This window comes from Pseudochaenichthys georgianus, chromosome 23 (assembly GCF_902827115.2).
Source record: "Pseudochaenichthys georgianus chromosome 23, fPseGeo1.2, whole genome shotgun sequence".
Lineage (NCBI taxonomy): Eukaryota > Metazoa > Chordata > Actinopteri > Perciformes > Channichthyidae > Pseudochaenichthys > Pseudochaenichthys georgianus.
This window is the reverse complement of record NC_047525.1, coordinates 10,746,288-10,759,198: the sequence shown is the minus strand read 5'-3', so window position 1 is coordinate 10,759,198 and position 12,911 is coordinate 10,746,288. Positions and strand designations below refer to the sequence as shown.

General features: G+C 38.3%; 3 protein-coding genes across 3 annotated transcripts; 2 read left to right on the top strand and 1 right to left on the bottom strand.

Moving 5' to 3' along the window:
* Nucleotides 1–269: 269 nt before the first annotated feature.
* On the bottom strand, nucleotides 270–2,254 carry llph (LLP homolog, long-term synaptic facilitation factor). Its single transcript, XM_034074896.2, has 3 exons — nucleotides 2,163–2,254; nucleotides 1,072–1,294; nucleotides 270–964 (listed from the first exon to the last, which is right to left on the bottom strand). The coding sequence occupies exons 2-3, from the start codon at nucleotides 1,280–1,282 to the stop codon at nucleotides 801–803; spliced, it is 375 nt and encodes a 124-aa protein (XP_033930787.1). The 5' UTR covers nucleotides 1,283–1,294; nucleotides 2,163–2,254; the 3' UTR covers nucleotides 270–800.
* Nucleotides 2,255–2,364: 110 nt separating this feature from the next.
* pex26 (peroxisomal biogenesis factor 26) lies at nucleotides 2,365–4,787 on the top strand. The gene is made up of 5 exons (XM_034074894.1): nucleotides 2,365–2,699; nucleotides 2,791–2,931; nucleotides 3,401–3,720; nucleotides 3,802–3,942; nucleotides 4,028–4,787. Exons 1-5 carry the CDS (start codon nucleotides 2,506–2,508, stop codon nucleotides 4,132–4,134), a joined length of 903 nt encoding a protein of 300 aa, XP_033930785.1. The 5' UTR covers nucleotides 2,365–2,505; the 3' UTR covers nucleotides 4,135–4,787.
* Nucleotides 4,788–4,849: 62 nt separating this feature from the next.
* usp18 (ubiquitin specific peptidase 18) lies at nucleotides 4,850–12,339 on the top strand. Its single transcript, XM_034074893.2, has 10 exons — nucleotides 4,850–5,137; nucleotides 6,868–6,964; nucleotides 8,048–8,190; nucleotides 8,260–8,339; nucleotides 8,428–8,562; nucleotides 9,048–9,143; nucleotides 9,228–9,389; nucleotides 9,464–9,595; nucleotides 9,845–9,891; nucleotides 10,702–12,339. Exons 1-10 carry the CDS (start codon nucleotides 5,074–5,076, stop codon nucleotides 10,772–10,774), a joined length of 1,029 nt encoding a protein of 342 aa, XP_033930784.1. The 5' UTR covers nucleotides 4,850–5,073; the 3' UTR covers nucleotides 10,775–12,339.
* The last annotated feature ends 572 nt before the right edge of the window (nucleotides 12,340–12,911 follow it).

The following is a 12,911-nucleotide window of genomic DNA, read 5'->3' as shown; positions in this document are numbered from 1 at the left end:
TATCTAACGATGTGATGATATTAGTGGTAAGAAGTTTCATTTTCTTCATGAGATTAACTGATTTAAATCACTCAGGCATATATTCTAAAGGCAACATTCTTGTGTTGTTTATATGCCAACAGCTTGTCTTAGTTCATTTTTAAATTATTGACAATTTTCAGTAATGTCAGGGCTCTTATCTTCTAGCTCAGGAAAAGTAAAGTATTGTGATCATATTGTCACTATTTTACATAATTCTGCTCTCCAAATAAATGTCCTAAAGCAAAGTGTTGAAAAATGAAAGAAAAACCTTTAATTAAAGTCCGGTTACAAGTGGGAAGCAATCATTCATTATTATTTCGCATACAATTTTATTATAGAATACGCAGCAATATTGAAAATGTATACAAATCGGTTTAAAGAATCTGACAACAGTAGAGAGCTCCATCAAAATGAGGGGCGGGGGGAGATGCGGAATGACACAACATATGACCCAAGTATCACTCAAACATAAAACATGACGTTTACTGTAGCCCAGTTTGAAGACTTTAATTGTAGTAATGACAATCAGACATATTGTGGACTGGTTCTAGTTTCTCTAAACGTGTCGTAAGATGAAGCTGCTGTTCCATAAGAACAAACGTTTTCCTGCAGGGAATTACTTAATAACAGTCTCCGTTTCACAACCATGAATCTTGTAATCCACTTAACAGAATGGGAAATTCCACTGTTACATGTATAAAACAATACATGAAATTATTCTGTGTTGCAGCGTAAAAAGTCTTTTAAGGCAAAGCAGTGTTTTTTTTGTTTCCTCTGCTTTACCAGGCGAGGCCCTTCTTCTTCTTGCTGTGGCCGTTTTTCTTTGCCATGCGTCTGCCTTTTAGTTTTTTGGCCTGCCTTTGATTCATCCACACGGGGTACTGTCCATTTTCATTCAGTTGAGTTATCTTGTTGCGCTTGCTGTCCATGTCCATCTTACCATCTGCAACACAAAAGACAAGGATTACAAAATAAGAAAGATGATAAATAAACATGTTGCAATAAAACTTACAAATCTGTGAACTATGTTGTTAACAATCTCTCACTCACCTTCCCCCTCCATCTCCCCCACATCTGTCTGCTTCTTGATCTTGTCAGCTGGCACCACAGTGACGATGTCCTGTATGTCGGCCATGACAGCGTCTCCTTTCTTATCCATACTCAGAGCTTGTTTCAGGCGTGCCAGCTCTTTGGGAGCGTTCTTCTTCCTCTTCTCTGCACGCATCTTCCTCTTCCATTTGCTCCTGAGGCTTTTTGCCATTTTAAAGACGATCTGAAAGAAGAAAGGAAAAACACACAACAGTCAAACTTACTACATTTTTAAAGCTGCTCTGCAAGTCCCCACACTTCATTGTTTTTTTTCCTAATCAATTAAGTTTCTCTAGGATGCAGAAGATGCCAAAACCAAGAGGCCCAACAATCAATAAGTATGTATACATTGTTGTATCTACAGGGATCCTGAAACTATTAAAACATATCCTCTTTGGTGATTACAACCCCAAAATAATACTCCTGAAATGCAAAAAAGAGTGTTCAGTTTTTCTGAAACTGTACTACACTTTTAGCAAGACTTGCTAAAACAACATAGGACAACACAATCACACTGTTGTTTCAGGTGTAATTATAGGGAAGTGTGTTGAAGAAATATATCTCACAGGACATTTATAGTAATACAAAAAAGTGAAAATGCTAAAAAAGGAGATGTGACACAGCTTTGCAGGGAAGAACGACAATCAAGTGGTAAACATCACGTGTAATCCACTGTAATTGCTTAATGGAGATATAAAAAAAAATAGGCCTAAAAAAAAGCACCGTTGGCCTGATCACTATTTATATGACACAAGATCATCGTAATTACATACGTATCCACATGGGAAACAGAATATAACATAACACAATGTCACTATTTGGTATCAACACATAACTAACGTTTGATATTAGCAAGCTAACGCAAGGTAGGCAAACGGTTTGCTAGCCTGTTAGCTTTCCAAAGCTAGCAAGGTAGGCAAACGGTTTGCTAGCCTGTTAGCTTTCCAAAGATAAAGCAACCAAGCATAAACTTGAGAGCGAATTCATTCTACATAGCAACTAATACAGTGTATGAGTATTATTTGACATGTTAACAATAAGCGTTGACTTACAGATGTCTTTTAGGTGCTTTAATTTTATCCGTAGACCGACAGGGACACACTGCGCTCCGCACACGTGTTTACAAGTTGGAGGAAAAACGATGACGCCTTTGTGAAGAAAGAGTAACATGATTGGCTGCTTTTGTCGATCTGAAGAACGGAACATGTGATTGGCCGAGGATGCCAGGAAAACAGGAAGGTCTATTGTAAACTAATGTTGAGTAGAGTGTTGTGTACAAAAGTAGACGTCCACACAGGACTATCCACGTACTAACTTAGCAGCTAAAAGTAAATAAATAACACGCACTATCTTTTAGTGCGTGTTATTTATTTTTATATTTTTTACTTTTTTGTCATGAGCAGTTCGTCTGCAGCTCGCAGCTTCGGTTCAGTCTGCAGCTCGCAGCTCACTTGTTCTTTAACACAGATGTCCAGCATGTTGGACACCGCTGCAGAGCAAATGATGGTCGAACAAGACTTCCAGGAAGCCTTTGACACATGCGACAGAGGCCTGGAGAGCCTCGCCAACATGGACCAAGAGGACATTAGGTGGAAGTCTCAATGTTCCTAAGTATGAGATGAATGCTCCCTGCAGCTGGATGCTAATGTCTCTGTGGTTTTCTGTGTTTCCCCTCTTCAGGTGTGGAGAGCTTAAAGCTGGCTTCTGCATGTTAGGGATGCAGGCACTGGCTGAGCAGAATCAGTGGCATGGAGTCCTCTCATGGATCCTCCAGCAGTACGAGCACCAGGAGAAAATACCAGCCAAAATAATGCAGATGTGGTGAGTAGAACTATAGCTGTATAATAGATAGAAAGATAGACAGGACACAAACAGGACAACAAGATAGTAAATAGTAAATCCACAACATTGCATATTCTTTTTTATACTTAATATAATACATTAACCCTTCAAAAATGTATTTTTGTTCTATCTTATCTTAGTTTGTACAACCCTCTATAAATAGAGCCCTTGCATATACATTGTAACTCTGACAGTTGAAACCCCTACTATCCACTTAAGCATAATTGAGAACAAGCTTCAAATAGTATAGCAACCAAGGTAGCATTGTCCTATTCCTGAATTTATTTTAAAAAAAAAAGGATAATTAATATACATTTGTTTATTACAAGAAGAACAATTTGGCCTTTTTGTTTGCTAAACCACTTAAAGATGATTGTTCTGTTGATTACCTATCATTCTATCGTCTTCAGCTCTAACATACCTATTGATAACGATATTTTGTCCCCAGCATACTTCTTTACTCCAAGGTGGGAGAGCCAGCCGTGATGCAGGACGCAGCCAGAGTTTGGTTACACTGCCTGCCCAACAGCACAGTGACAGGCTTTGGCACGGTGGCGGAGCTGTACCTACTGCATGTCCTTGTGCCTCTGGGAGACAGAGACGAGGCTCTGCAGCTGATCCAGGGCCAGGTTGGAAGCAGCGCGTTCTCAGAAGAGCAGAGGCAGACGGCGCTGGATGTTGTAGAAGAAAAAGAGCGACAGAATGAAGAACCGCCTCCAGATCCTGGGATCAGACCAGACTCTGAGATTGCCACTCACTCAACCCAAGGTCTTGCATATAGGTTAAGCCCTGAATTATAATGAAGTAATATGAGTACAAGTAATTCATTCAGATTTTCTAATTCTACAGGATCTGTAATCCGTAAACTTCAAGCCATGCTCAGGTTTTTGTACCGAAAAGTGTTGTTGGCCGGCTCTGGTTCATTCTCTTTCCGGAAATTATTTCTTGCTGCTGTTCTGCTCTACATGCTTCTCCTCCGAATGGATCCAGGTTAGATCAAATGTTCTTTGTTGACCAGTATCACATTTAAGATTTGAATTATATCAGTGAATTTCTTCTTGTTCTTTCCCTGCAGCTCTTCCATCTTCATTCATGTGGATTTCTAAACTGCTCCAGCTGCTCAGACAGATGTGGACTGCCATGTTTTCACCGTACCATCAGGCTCTTACACAGAGACTGTAAAAGACTGTGAAAATCACAATGTGTTTGACTAAAGTATATGTGTATAACATCAGTTTGTGAGTGTGTATGCAGGAGCAGACCTAGGGAAATGTTCATGGGGCGGCAAAAGAGTGTCATAAAGGGCATAACATATGAACATTAGCACAAAATGTGATCAATAGATTATTAATAGAGACTAAGGGTTGGTAATGTGGCAGAAGATAAGTACTACATGTTGATGTCACATTTATCAATATTTGCTTGGAAAATAATATTTTTAATAATATTAAAATAATGTGGCAAAGCGCTACAAAGAAATACCAAAGGGTGACATTAGAAATCCATGAACCTTTAATGTCAAATCTTCCGCTGTCCTTTTTCCTTTAACATGAGCCTATCTCTTAGCATAAACAAGTGCATTTACATATTATTCAACCTTATGTTTATTTTTAGAAAGTTATTATTTCTATTAATCTTGATAATTATGCAATTATATTGATTACATTGCGGTTTATAATACGTACAATTCAGGTAATTTTTGTATTAACTGTGTTTTTACAGTTAGGATGTCAAACTTTTAAAAATAAAAACAAACAAATCAAACAAGAAATACTGGCAACGGAATGTTAGATAAAGGAAATCTAATAAAACGATAATAAATATGAATGAAATTATGTTAATTTTCCGTTTGTTTTGTGATAATATCGGTCTGCGACTCTGCGCGTGGCAACTACTAAGTTTCGATTCCAGCAAAATGACGAACCCAGAAGTGTAAAAACGAAATTGAACCTTAAGCTGTCAGACGGTGATGTTTACTCTGAGAGGAGAGGAACAGATCATTCTGAAAGATACACGGAAGGTTTTATAACTTTTCTCTCAAGTAAACGTGTCTCTGCACCCCGGAGACGTGGGGTTTGTCTCCAGAACTTCCGGTAGTTATCCGACACTGAGTCTGTGCTGATGTCTCATAGAATCTGCCGGTTATTTTCATTTATCTCTATGAGGGACTGGGACAGCTCTTTTGGTAAGTCTGCTGATGATATTTGTACATATGATTTAACCCTCTATGGCATGACTTTTTATTTTGGGAGGAAAAAATGTTTCACCATGTGTTTTAGGAGCTTAGGGGTCCCTGATATTATATCAAATGTGACCACCCCTCAACCAGGGGTTGGCTTGTTGCCTCAGGGCAACAATGTGCTACGAGGGTATTGAAACACCAAGGATTTCTATAATTCAGAAGAAATAGAAAAAACAACTCTATATGAATTCAAAAGATTTTCTTTGTGTGAGTGTGTGTGTGTGTGTCTCTGTGTGTGTGTGTGTGTGTATATGTTGTGTATGTGTGCGTGTGTCTGTCTGTGTGTGTGTGCCTGTGTGCCTAACCCTATCTTGACCTTCACTGTGCTCACTGTCAGACGGATGCCCATAACATGTTTTGGTGTCCACTTCCTGTAAATATCAGTAGATGGTAAAGTAAAAACATTGACTAGGTTTATCATTTTACAGCTGAGCACACTTGTATGATATTGCCTGGAAAAAAGTGGTCCAAGTGGTACAGTGATGCCCTGAGGCAACGAACAAAAACACATAGTTTTAGCTAATTAATAAATACATAATAAGTCTTTAAACAATCAAATATACTTCTTTACATATTCATGCACATGCATGTATTTTTTGTTTTAAGTTGTGTACATTTCTAATATGTTAAAAAGTGAAATGTATCTTACCAAGTGGTGGCCCTGAGTCAGCTGTGCTTGCAGAAAGGACTGCTCCACCCCCAGACAAAATGCCACACCCATATAATTCCCTCATTTTATTGGACACCAGCATGTCAGGTGACATTGTGTATATTTACAGTATGCCATAGAGGGTTAAATGTTACCAAACAATACAATACATTAGCCCTGCTACATGCCTCCATAAGCACTCATCTGTTGTCTACTGTAATAGACAGTATTTCATTTCATCTTACTGTACAACATTTAATTTTACATTCTGTTCTTGTATGTTGTATCATATTCTATTTACGTATATATAGAGTTCTTGCACCATTTTTTTATTTTATATTTTATTATATTGCATTGTTGGAGGAGCTTATGTGCATATACATTAACACCTTTGAATTGAATGCATTATATACTCGCATAGGTGCAATTCATGTGCTCCTCCACAGTATGTCATTAAGGTGGAAGATTAAAAAACATACCACCTTTCAATGTAATACAATACATTTCCACCAACAAAAGGAAAACTAAGCATTGTGATGAAACATGTCATCCTTACATTCTTTCTCGAAATAATAAGTTACAATGGCAAAATAATGAGCAACTTTCTCAAAATTACTTAAATAAATATCATAGTCTACTGTATTCTGTTCCTCTTCACAACCAATAAATCCCTCATGTGTGCAGCAATGACAGAAACAAACAAACTGCCCTTGGATCTGTAAAATCAACTTAAAAAAATAAACCTGTAAAATCTTCTATAAATAGGGCCTTAAATCAATAAAAAAAAAATGTCACTGTCTTCTATAAAAGGATTGACTTGTTTATTTGAATCCAATATGTAAGTGAGGTGGGCGCTGGAGGTATATATTTACTTTGAGCTTCAAGCATAACCTTTATGTTTTTATATTATTTTCACACCTGTGAATGCCCGCTGGCATGGGCCCCTAGGTGGGCCCTGGAAAATGTGTTTGGTTAAACTTTTCAGCAACAGGATTCTTTTGACGTTCCCGATGGTCTGTCACAGGAATGAGAGGCCTCAGTAACCACCAGCTGTCCTGCTGTGTGAACACACTCCTGCAGACCCTCTCCGCTACCTGGGAACTGGGAGAAATACTCGACAAGTAAGAAAATAATGTTGTATGGTCCTGAATTAAGAAGATCATAACATACTGTATGGCAGGGGTGGCCAAAGTCTTTTCACCAAGGGCCACATGAGGACATTCGAAGGACTGGGCCACTCACTCGAGGTGAGGTTTATTGCCTCATAAGTTAAGTTATAAGTTAGCAAAATCAATCAGGTAAATTATGCTTGATAACTGAATATGCTTTAAGAAAAAAAACAGCCTACATCACAGCTCTCCATAGGGTTTCATTAATTTTTTTAGCAGCTCGTTCCTTAAAACAGAAACCTCAGATTGCTTATCATAAGAGGAAAGAGGAAGGGTATATTTCAATCTTGTTATGTAAATAAGCTATTGGGCTTTTTTCCTATCAACTTAGATTTGTTAAAACATATTTTCAACTTTAATTGACTTAATTTATTAGAAATTGGGCTTAACACATGAACACTACTGTGTAATATATGTACAGATATATTCAAGAAGTTTAATTTGTGGGCCGTATTCCATTATACTTTTTTAATTTGTTGAGGGCCGATTCAAAATGATCCGCGGGCCGTATTTGGCCCCTGGGCCGTAGTTTGGACACCCCTGACATATGGAGTTAATCCGCAGATGCTTTGTTTAAAAAAATTAGACCAAACTTTACGATGGATTTGAGGATGTCAGTTGTTGAGCAACAACAAAGGCACAAATAGGGCCTTTAATGGACTAAGTAAAGCTTGTCTTTAATCTAACCAATTGCCTGGAGCAGTTGTTGATCACTTGCGGCCTCTACTGGCTCCTTAAGAGGAGTAAGGAGTCAACATTATAACGGAATAAAACAAAATATGTTTCTCAAAGTTGTAAATCACCGGGTGGTCCTTGAGCATACAGTGATGAATGTGCCCAATGAATATTAGGCTGATCGGCGCAGTAGTATGCACGATAAACTGCAGACAGACATACACAGACACATGCAGGCACACACACAGATGTATTGGCCGACGGTGGATTTAACAATCAACAAGGTGTCAATTAAGATCCAAGGCTGCTTCTCTCAGGTAATCAAAAGTAGGATTAATGAGTTTTTATGAATTGCACCAGGTGGGAGGCAGCTGCTGTGAGAGAGGAGTGGTGTAACGTCCCCCTGCAGCTGAAGAGAGTTCTCTCCGCCATGAAGAGCGACACCTCTCGTCCTGCTCATCATCGTGCCTTTCTCCACTCTCTGGACTCAAACCGTATTCGACGTAAGGATGCTACTTTATCAGATGATTATTGATTGGTGTTTATTTAGTAACTTTTAACATGTTTTGCAGTTGGTACGCAGCATGATGCTGATGAGGTGTTCCTCTCCATCCTGAACCTCCTGCACCACCAGATGGACGACGAACATCTGGTTGGTCTTTCATTTTGAATATTCCTTATCTTTCCAACTGTAAGTGCGCCATTTATTATATTGTGTTTGTATTTGTTTTTTCTGCCAGGCTCTTGAAATCCAGAATCTGTACAAGATATCCGTGGAGACATGCGTGCAGTGTTTAGATTGTTCCTCCGTCCAGACCCTGAACACCTACCTGCTCAGCCTGCCGCTGCATGTCAAGGAAGATCACGACTCTCTGGTGAACTTTGTCTTTTCTTTAGACTTGGATGAATATTTCAACATATTGGAAGATATAGTTATAGGCTGTTTTGCCTGCAGCTAGATGGGAACATCGATTATCTTAGCATGAAGACTGGAACCTAAAGGAGACAACTAGCTTGGCTCTGTGCAAACAAAATTCAAACTTCCTCTAAAGCGAAATAATCGAAAAAACGATGTTTTGGTTGTTTAATCCAAACAACACTTGATGGTTTTACTTAGTCCAGGAAAGATCACACACTTTTTTCCTGGTTGTTCCCAGTCTTTATGTAAAAGCTTTTAGGGAGGCTTTAGGAGCAGCTGCTAATAAAGTGTCCTAGAAAAAAAGCCCTTGCATTTTCTTTTTATCAAGAAAGCACACTTGACACACTTGACACTTTCCTTAATGCTGCTTCATTGTCAATCAATTGCTGTTAACTTTTGTGAAGTTGGATTTACAAGTTTTTATTCAACAAATATTTTCAGGAAGGCTGCTTGACCTCCTTCTTTGAGCATCAGGAGCTAAGGGGCATAGATTGCTGCTTTTGTGCACAATGTGAAAAGAAGACTCCTTCTAAAAAGGTGAGACTTGGTTTAAATGCTTCCCAGTAATTACTTATTTTAATTACAAAAAATTATTTTGTAATTATTTGTTTTCTTCCTCAGGGTGTTAAACTACTTTCCCTGCCTCGTATCTTGAGCATTCACCTGAAAAGGTTTCGGAATAGCAATGGTGACACCCGAAAACTTGACTGCAGGATTACCTTTCCAGAAACCATTGACTTTTCTGAGACTGTTAAGGAAGCGTTCTCCTCAGACTTTAACCAGGTATTTCAATAATAATAGTAATACAGTCTGTACATTGTATCTTTTGTCTTTTATAAATGTACACATTTTTCCAGAATGACTGCAAGTACACACTGCATGCAGTGGTAGTGCACTCTGGATATGCATCGTTTGGGCACTATACTGCCTACGTGCGCCAAAGGGGGAGCCAGCACTGGTACTATGCAGATGACAGCCACGTACATCAGGTACGTTCAATCTGACAAAATCTGTCTCACTTGAATGCAACTTATTTCAGCTTGCACTTGTTGAAGGACCCCTTGTTAAAAAAAAAATTAGACACAAATGCTCCCCTGTATACCCTTGTTTCAAAGCCCTGAGATGTTTAGCACAATGATAATGATACCTTACGTGAAAAAATGAAAATGACATTTTGGCATTTTTTGTTACTATAATTCAGTTGTATGCATTCATTTGTTTTGTATTCAAACACATAGGCCTCCTGGGGAAAAGTGCAGAGTTCCTATGGGGGAAATCACAGCAGGTAACCTCCTCAATATACGTTTTTCATGTCTGGATCTTTTGATAACCTTTGATATTGCATTAGGGGTTAGGGAGTCGGAATAATTTAACATTTTGGGAATTGCTTCCTTGGCAATAGAGTGATACCACTATTATATACAGTATATATGCTTAACGTGAGGCTGACACTAGTAAGCAGAGCATGTCATTAAACAGCTACCCTGGCTCTGACTTTATGTCTTTATTTTTTAGCTACAATGGATAATCGTACTCTGAAATTAATTTCTTAGCTTGATCAAAAGAGCTATTAATACTTCGATTAATACATTTTTTAATAACAACTCCCGGTCCCCTGTGTTCAGCCTCGTCTAGAAAATGGCAACAAAACAACATGTGACCCCCATTTAAGCTCGCTTAAACCAACCTCCAGTTGTTTTCAGAGTTAAGGGTTTTTATAAATAACATTTAAAGCCTTGCTTGAATCCCACTTCCATCATGCAGCTTTTATCTTCCTACTTGCGGAAATCGCTTTTGATCTTAAGACAAAGCCTTATTGTCTGTTCCTCGGTGGAAATCAAACACTAAAGGTGGTCTTGTTTATTGCGATGGGGGCTTTCAGACTTTTGAACCCACAAACAGAGGAAATCTGTCTTGTCTGTCATACTGTCTTCAAAAGCTTTTTGTCCAACACTGTAGTTATATTTTTACTTCTAATTCTCTTTAAGTGTACTGTAATTTGGTCATTTTATCCCTTTACTTCCCTAACTTGTAGGAGCATAACTTTGATTTCTACATTTCTGTGTTCAAATGTTTAATGCTGTTATTTTTGCAGCGGCACAGCCTACATGTTAATGTACAGAAGAGGTTCAAAAGAAGCGGTACAACAACCACAACTCTCCGGCTGAGTGGATTGACGTGGATGAATTTGACCTGGGTTCATGGTGCAATACTGGATCAAAATGGATACTATCGGAAATATATAGAATACATATACTCATTTTCTTTATTTAATTTATGGGACTTTTTAGATGTTATTGTAAATGGTGAATTGATTAATATGTAACGATTTTTCTTGCTAATTTAGACTGTACTTCGTCAAAGGAGTCTTTGTATTTAAAGAAGTTGGTAAAAAAGCTTTTATGGTTTTCTTATGATTGGATAAGGGTTACCTGTAATCATATGTTATTTGTCATCAATATCTCAACAGGTTTATTCTGAGATAATACATTCTGACAGTAATTTGTGCTGAACACCAGCAGGTGGAGTTGAAGACTCAACACACTGATGGGGTTTTCCATCCCGAGACCACACACACTGTAAACACACTCTATGATATGGGGAGGGTTGGTTTGAAAAAATGCTTAGCTTAGATATTCACTGTTATGGGGGAAATACCTGCTATTGGAGTCAGTGTTCATTTTCCTGACACTGCTGTATGATATATATGAGTCACCCATTAAGCACAGTGAAGTCATTTCTTTTTCTCGTTTGGACTGCCAAAACAACAATATTAAATGTCCTTCAGAATCTCATTTTGAACTTTCATTTTCTCACAACTTGTAGGGTCTATAACTTCTTACACAAAAGCGGATTTGATGTCTCAATTAAATTATTGTATTGATGCATCAACATCAGCACTTCTATCACTACCTGGGCCCAAAATGAATGCACTTTAATGCAATTTAATAATGCCTGTTCTGAATGTGTCTTGCAGTTAAAAGATGGGTTAAAACTGCAATTACATCAGTGCTAAAATGCTCGGTATAGGCTTTCAGCAGAGCCTCTAAAGCTCCCACTCGTTTCGCCAAGAGTCGGGGGACCGTGTGAAATGGTGCCTATGTGCTGTGGAGCTTTGACAGAATGGAACATGTCTGCACAGTGCCACAGGCAGCACGCCTCATGCTTAGTCATCTCGCTGCTGTGTGGTGCCACTTTCTATATAGGGGGCATCTTACTCCCACATTAAAAGACCAGGGCTTGAGGTTTATATTATGTGTCTTGATTGAGTCAGTGTCACATTAAGATTGTTTTATCTGAATATGCTTAAATGGGAAGCTGACAATGGAATACTTGTTGACACATATTGAGAAGTATTGGGATGTGGATGTATTTACAATAAAAAAGCATTTCAATGATCTAGACGACAGGCTCAGATCATTTAATAAAAGCTGATATAATCAATGTATTTCTTTTGGTGTTCCTGCTGTTGTTTAGATTGCAGAAAATGTATCCAATGAAAGATTTCCTGCTTAGCATCATATGGCAGACATATTGCCAGGTAGATCACACATTATGATAATATAAGGAATGTACATTGTGCATGTTGAGTCTGCTTTTTGTGCATTTTGCTGATAATACTTGTGTACTTTCAACTGAGTTCACCTATGTGGGATTGTCATTGCTAATGTGTTAGCAGCATAGCGATGTTATACTGGTTGAAGTGTATGTAATAAAAAAATGTTGATTTCAACTATAGAATACATGTACTGGATTATATAAATCTGCCAACTATCTGAATATGCACATCTAGTGGAGTAAAAAGTACAATATTTGTCTCTATATAATGTGGATTAGTTATTAAACACCACCCTTTTAGATTTGGTCTTAGTACTAAAGGCACATTTGGTTTATGCACCTCTATTGTCCAGACTGATTTTGAAAAGTAATTCTAGAAGAAACAAAGCGACAACAACACAATAAAAGTGATTCTTCTCTTGTAGGGTTTTCATGAATAATTCATAACGTATATACCATGTGTCATGTAGGTGTTAGACGAACACCTGTCGGACACCACCTTGACATTGACCACAAAATCAAGCTAACAATACGACAGCATGACACAGGCAGCACGGCCCAGGGCCACACGGATGAAGTCTGAGTTAACGTCTGGACATCTTTGTTTCTTTCCATGCACGTGTCACATGCCTGAGGCCTTTGTCTTCATTGTTTGGGGTTGAGCTCTGGCCCCTGGATGCGGTTACTCAGACACTCTATAGCAGATCATAATCTCTGCAATTTAGCTTTCGCTCTTTATCTTGATCA

What these genes read in the sequence shown, in the direction of transcription:
- llph (XM_034074896.2), bottom strand. Translation starts at nt 1,282, where the DNA reads ATGGCAAAAAGCCTCAGGAGCAAATGGAAGAGGAAGATGCGTGCAGAG. An exon ending in GGGGGAGATGGAGGGGGAAG is followed by an intron (nt 965 to 1,071) that starts GTGAGTGAGAGA and finishes TTTGTGTTGCAG; the next exon opens with ATGGTAAGATGGACATGGAC.
- pex26 (XM_034074894.1), top strand. Translation starts at nt 2,506, where the DNA reads ATGAGCAGTTCGTCTGCAGCTCGCAGCTTCGGTTCAGTCTGCAGCTCG. An exon ending in TGCCACTCACTCAACCCAAG is followed by an intron (nt 3,721 to 3,801) that starts GTCTTGCATATA and finishes CTAATTCTACAG; the next exon opens with GATCTGTAATCCGTAAACTT. An exon ending in TCTCCTCCGAATGGATCCAG is followed by an intron (nt 3,943 to 4,027) that starts GTTAGATCAAAT and finishes CTTTCCCTGCAG; the next exon opens with CTCTTCCATCTTCATTCATG.
- usp18 (XM_034074893.2), top strand. Translation starts at nt 5,074, where the DNA reads ATGTCTCATAGAATCTGCCGGTTATTTTCATTTATCTCTATGAGGGAC. An exon ending in GGACTCAAACCGTATTCGAC is followed by an intron (nt 8,191 to 8,259) that starts GTAAGGATGCTA and finishes CATGTTTTGCAG; the next exon opens with TTGGTACGCAGCATGATGCT. An exon ending in TCTCCTCAGACTTTAACCAG is followed by an intron (nt 9,390 to 9,463) that starts GTATTTCAATAA and finishes ACATTTTTCCAG; the next exon opens with AATGACTGCAAGTACACACT.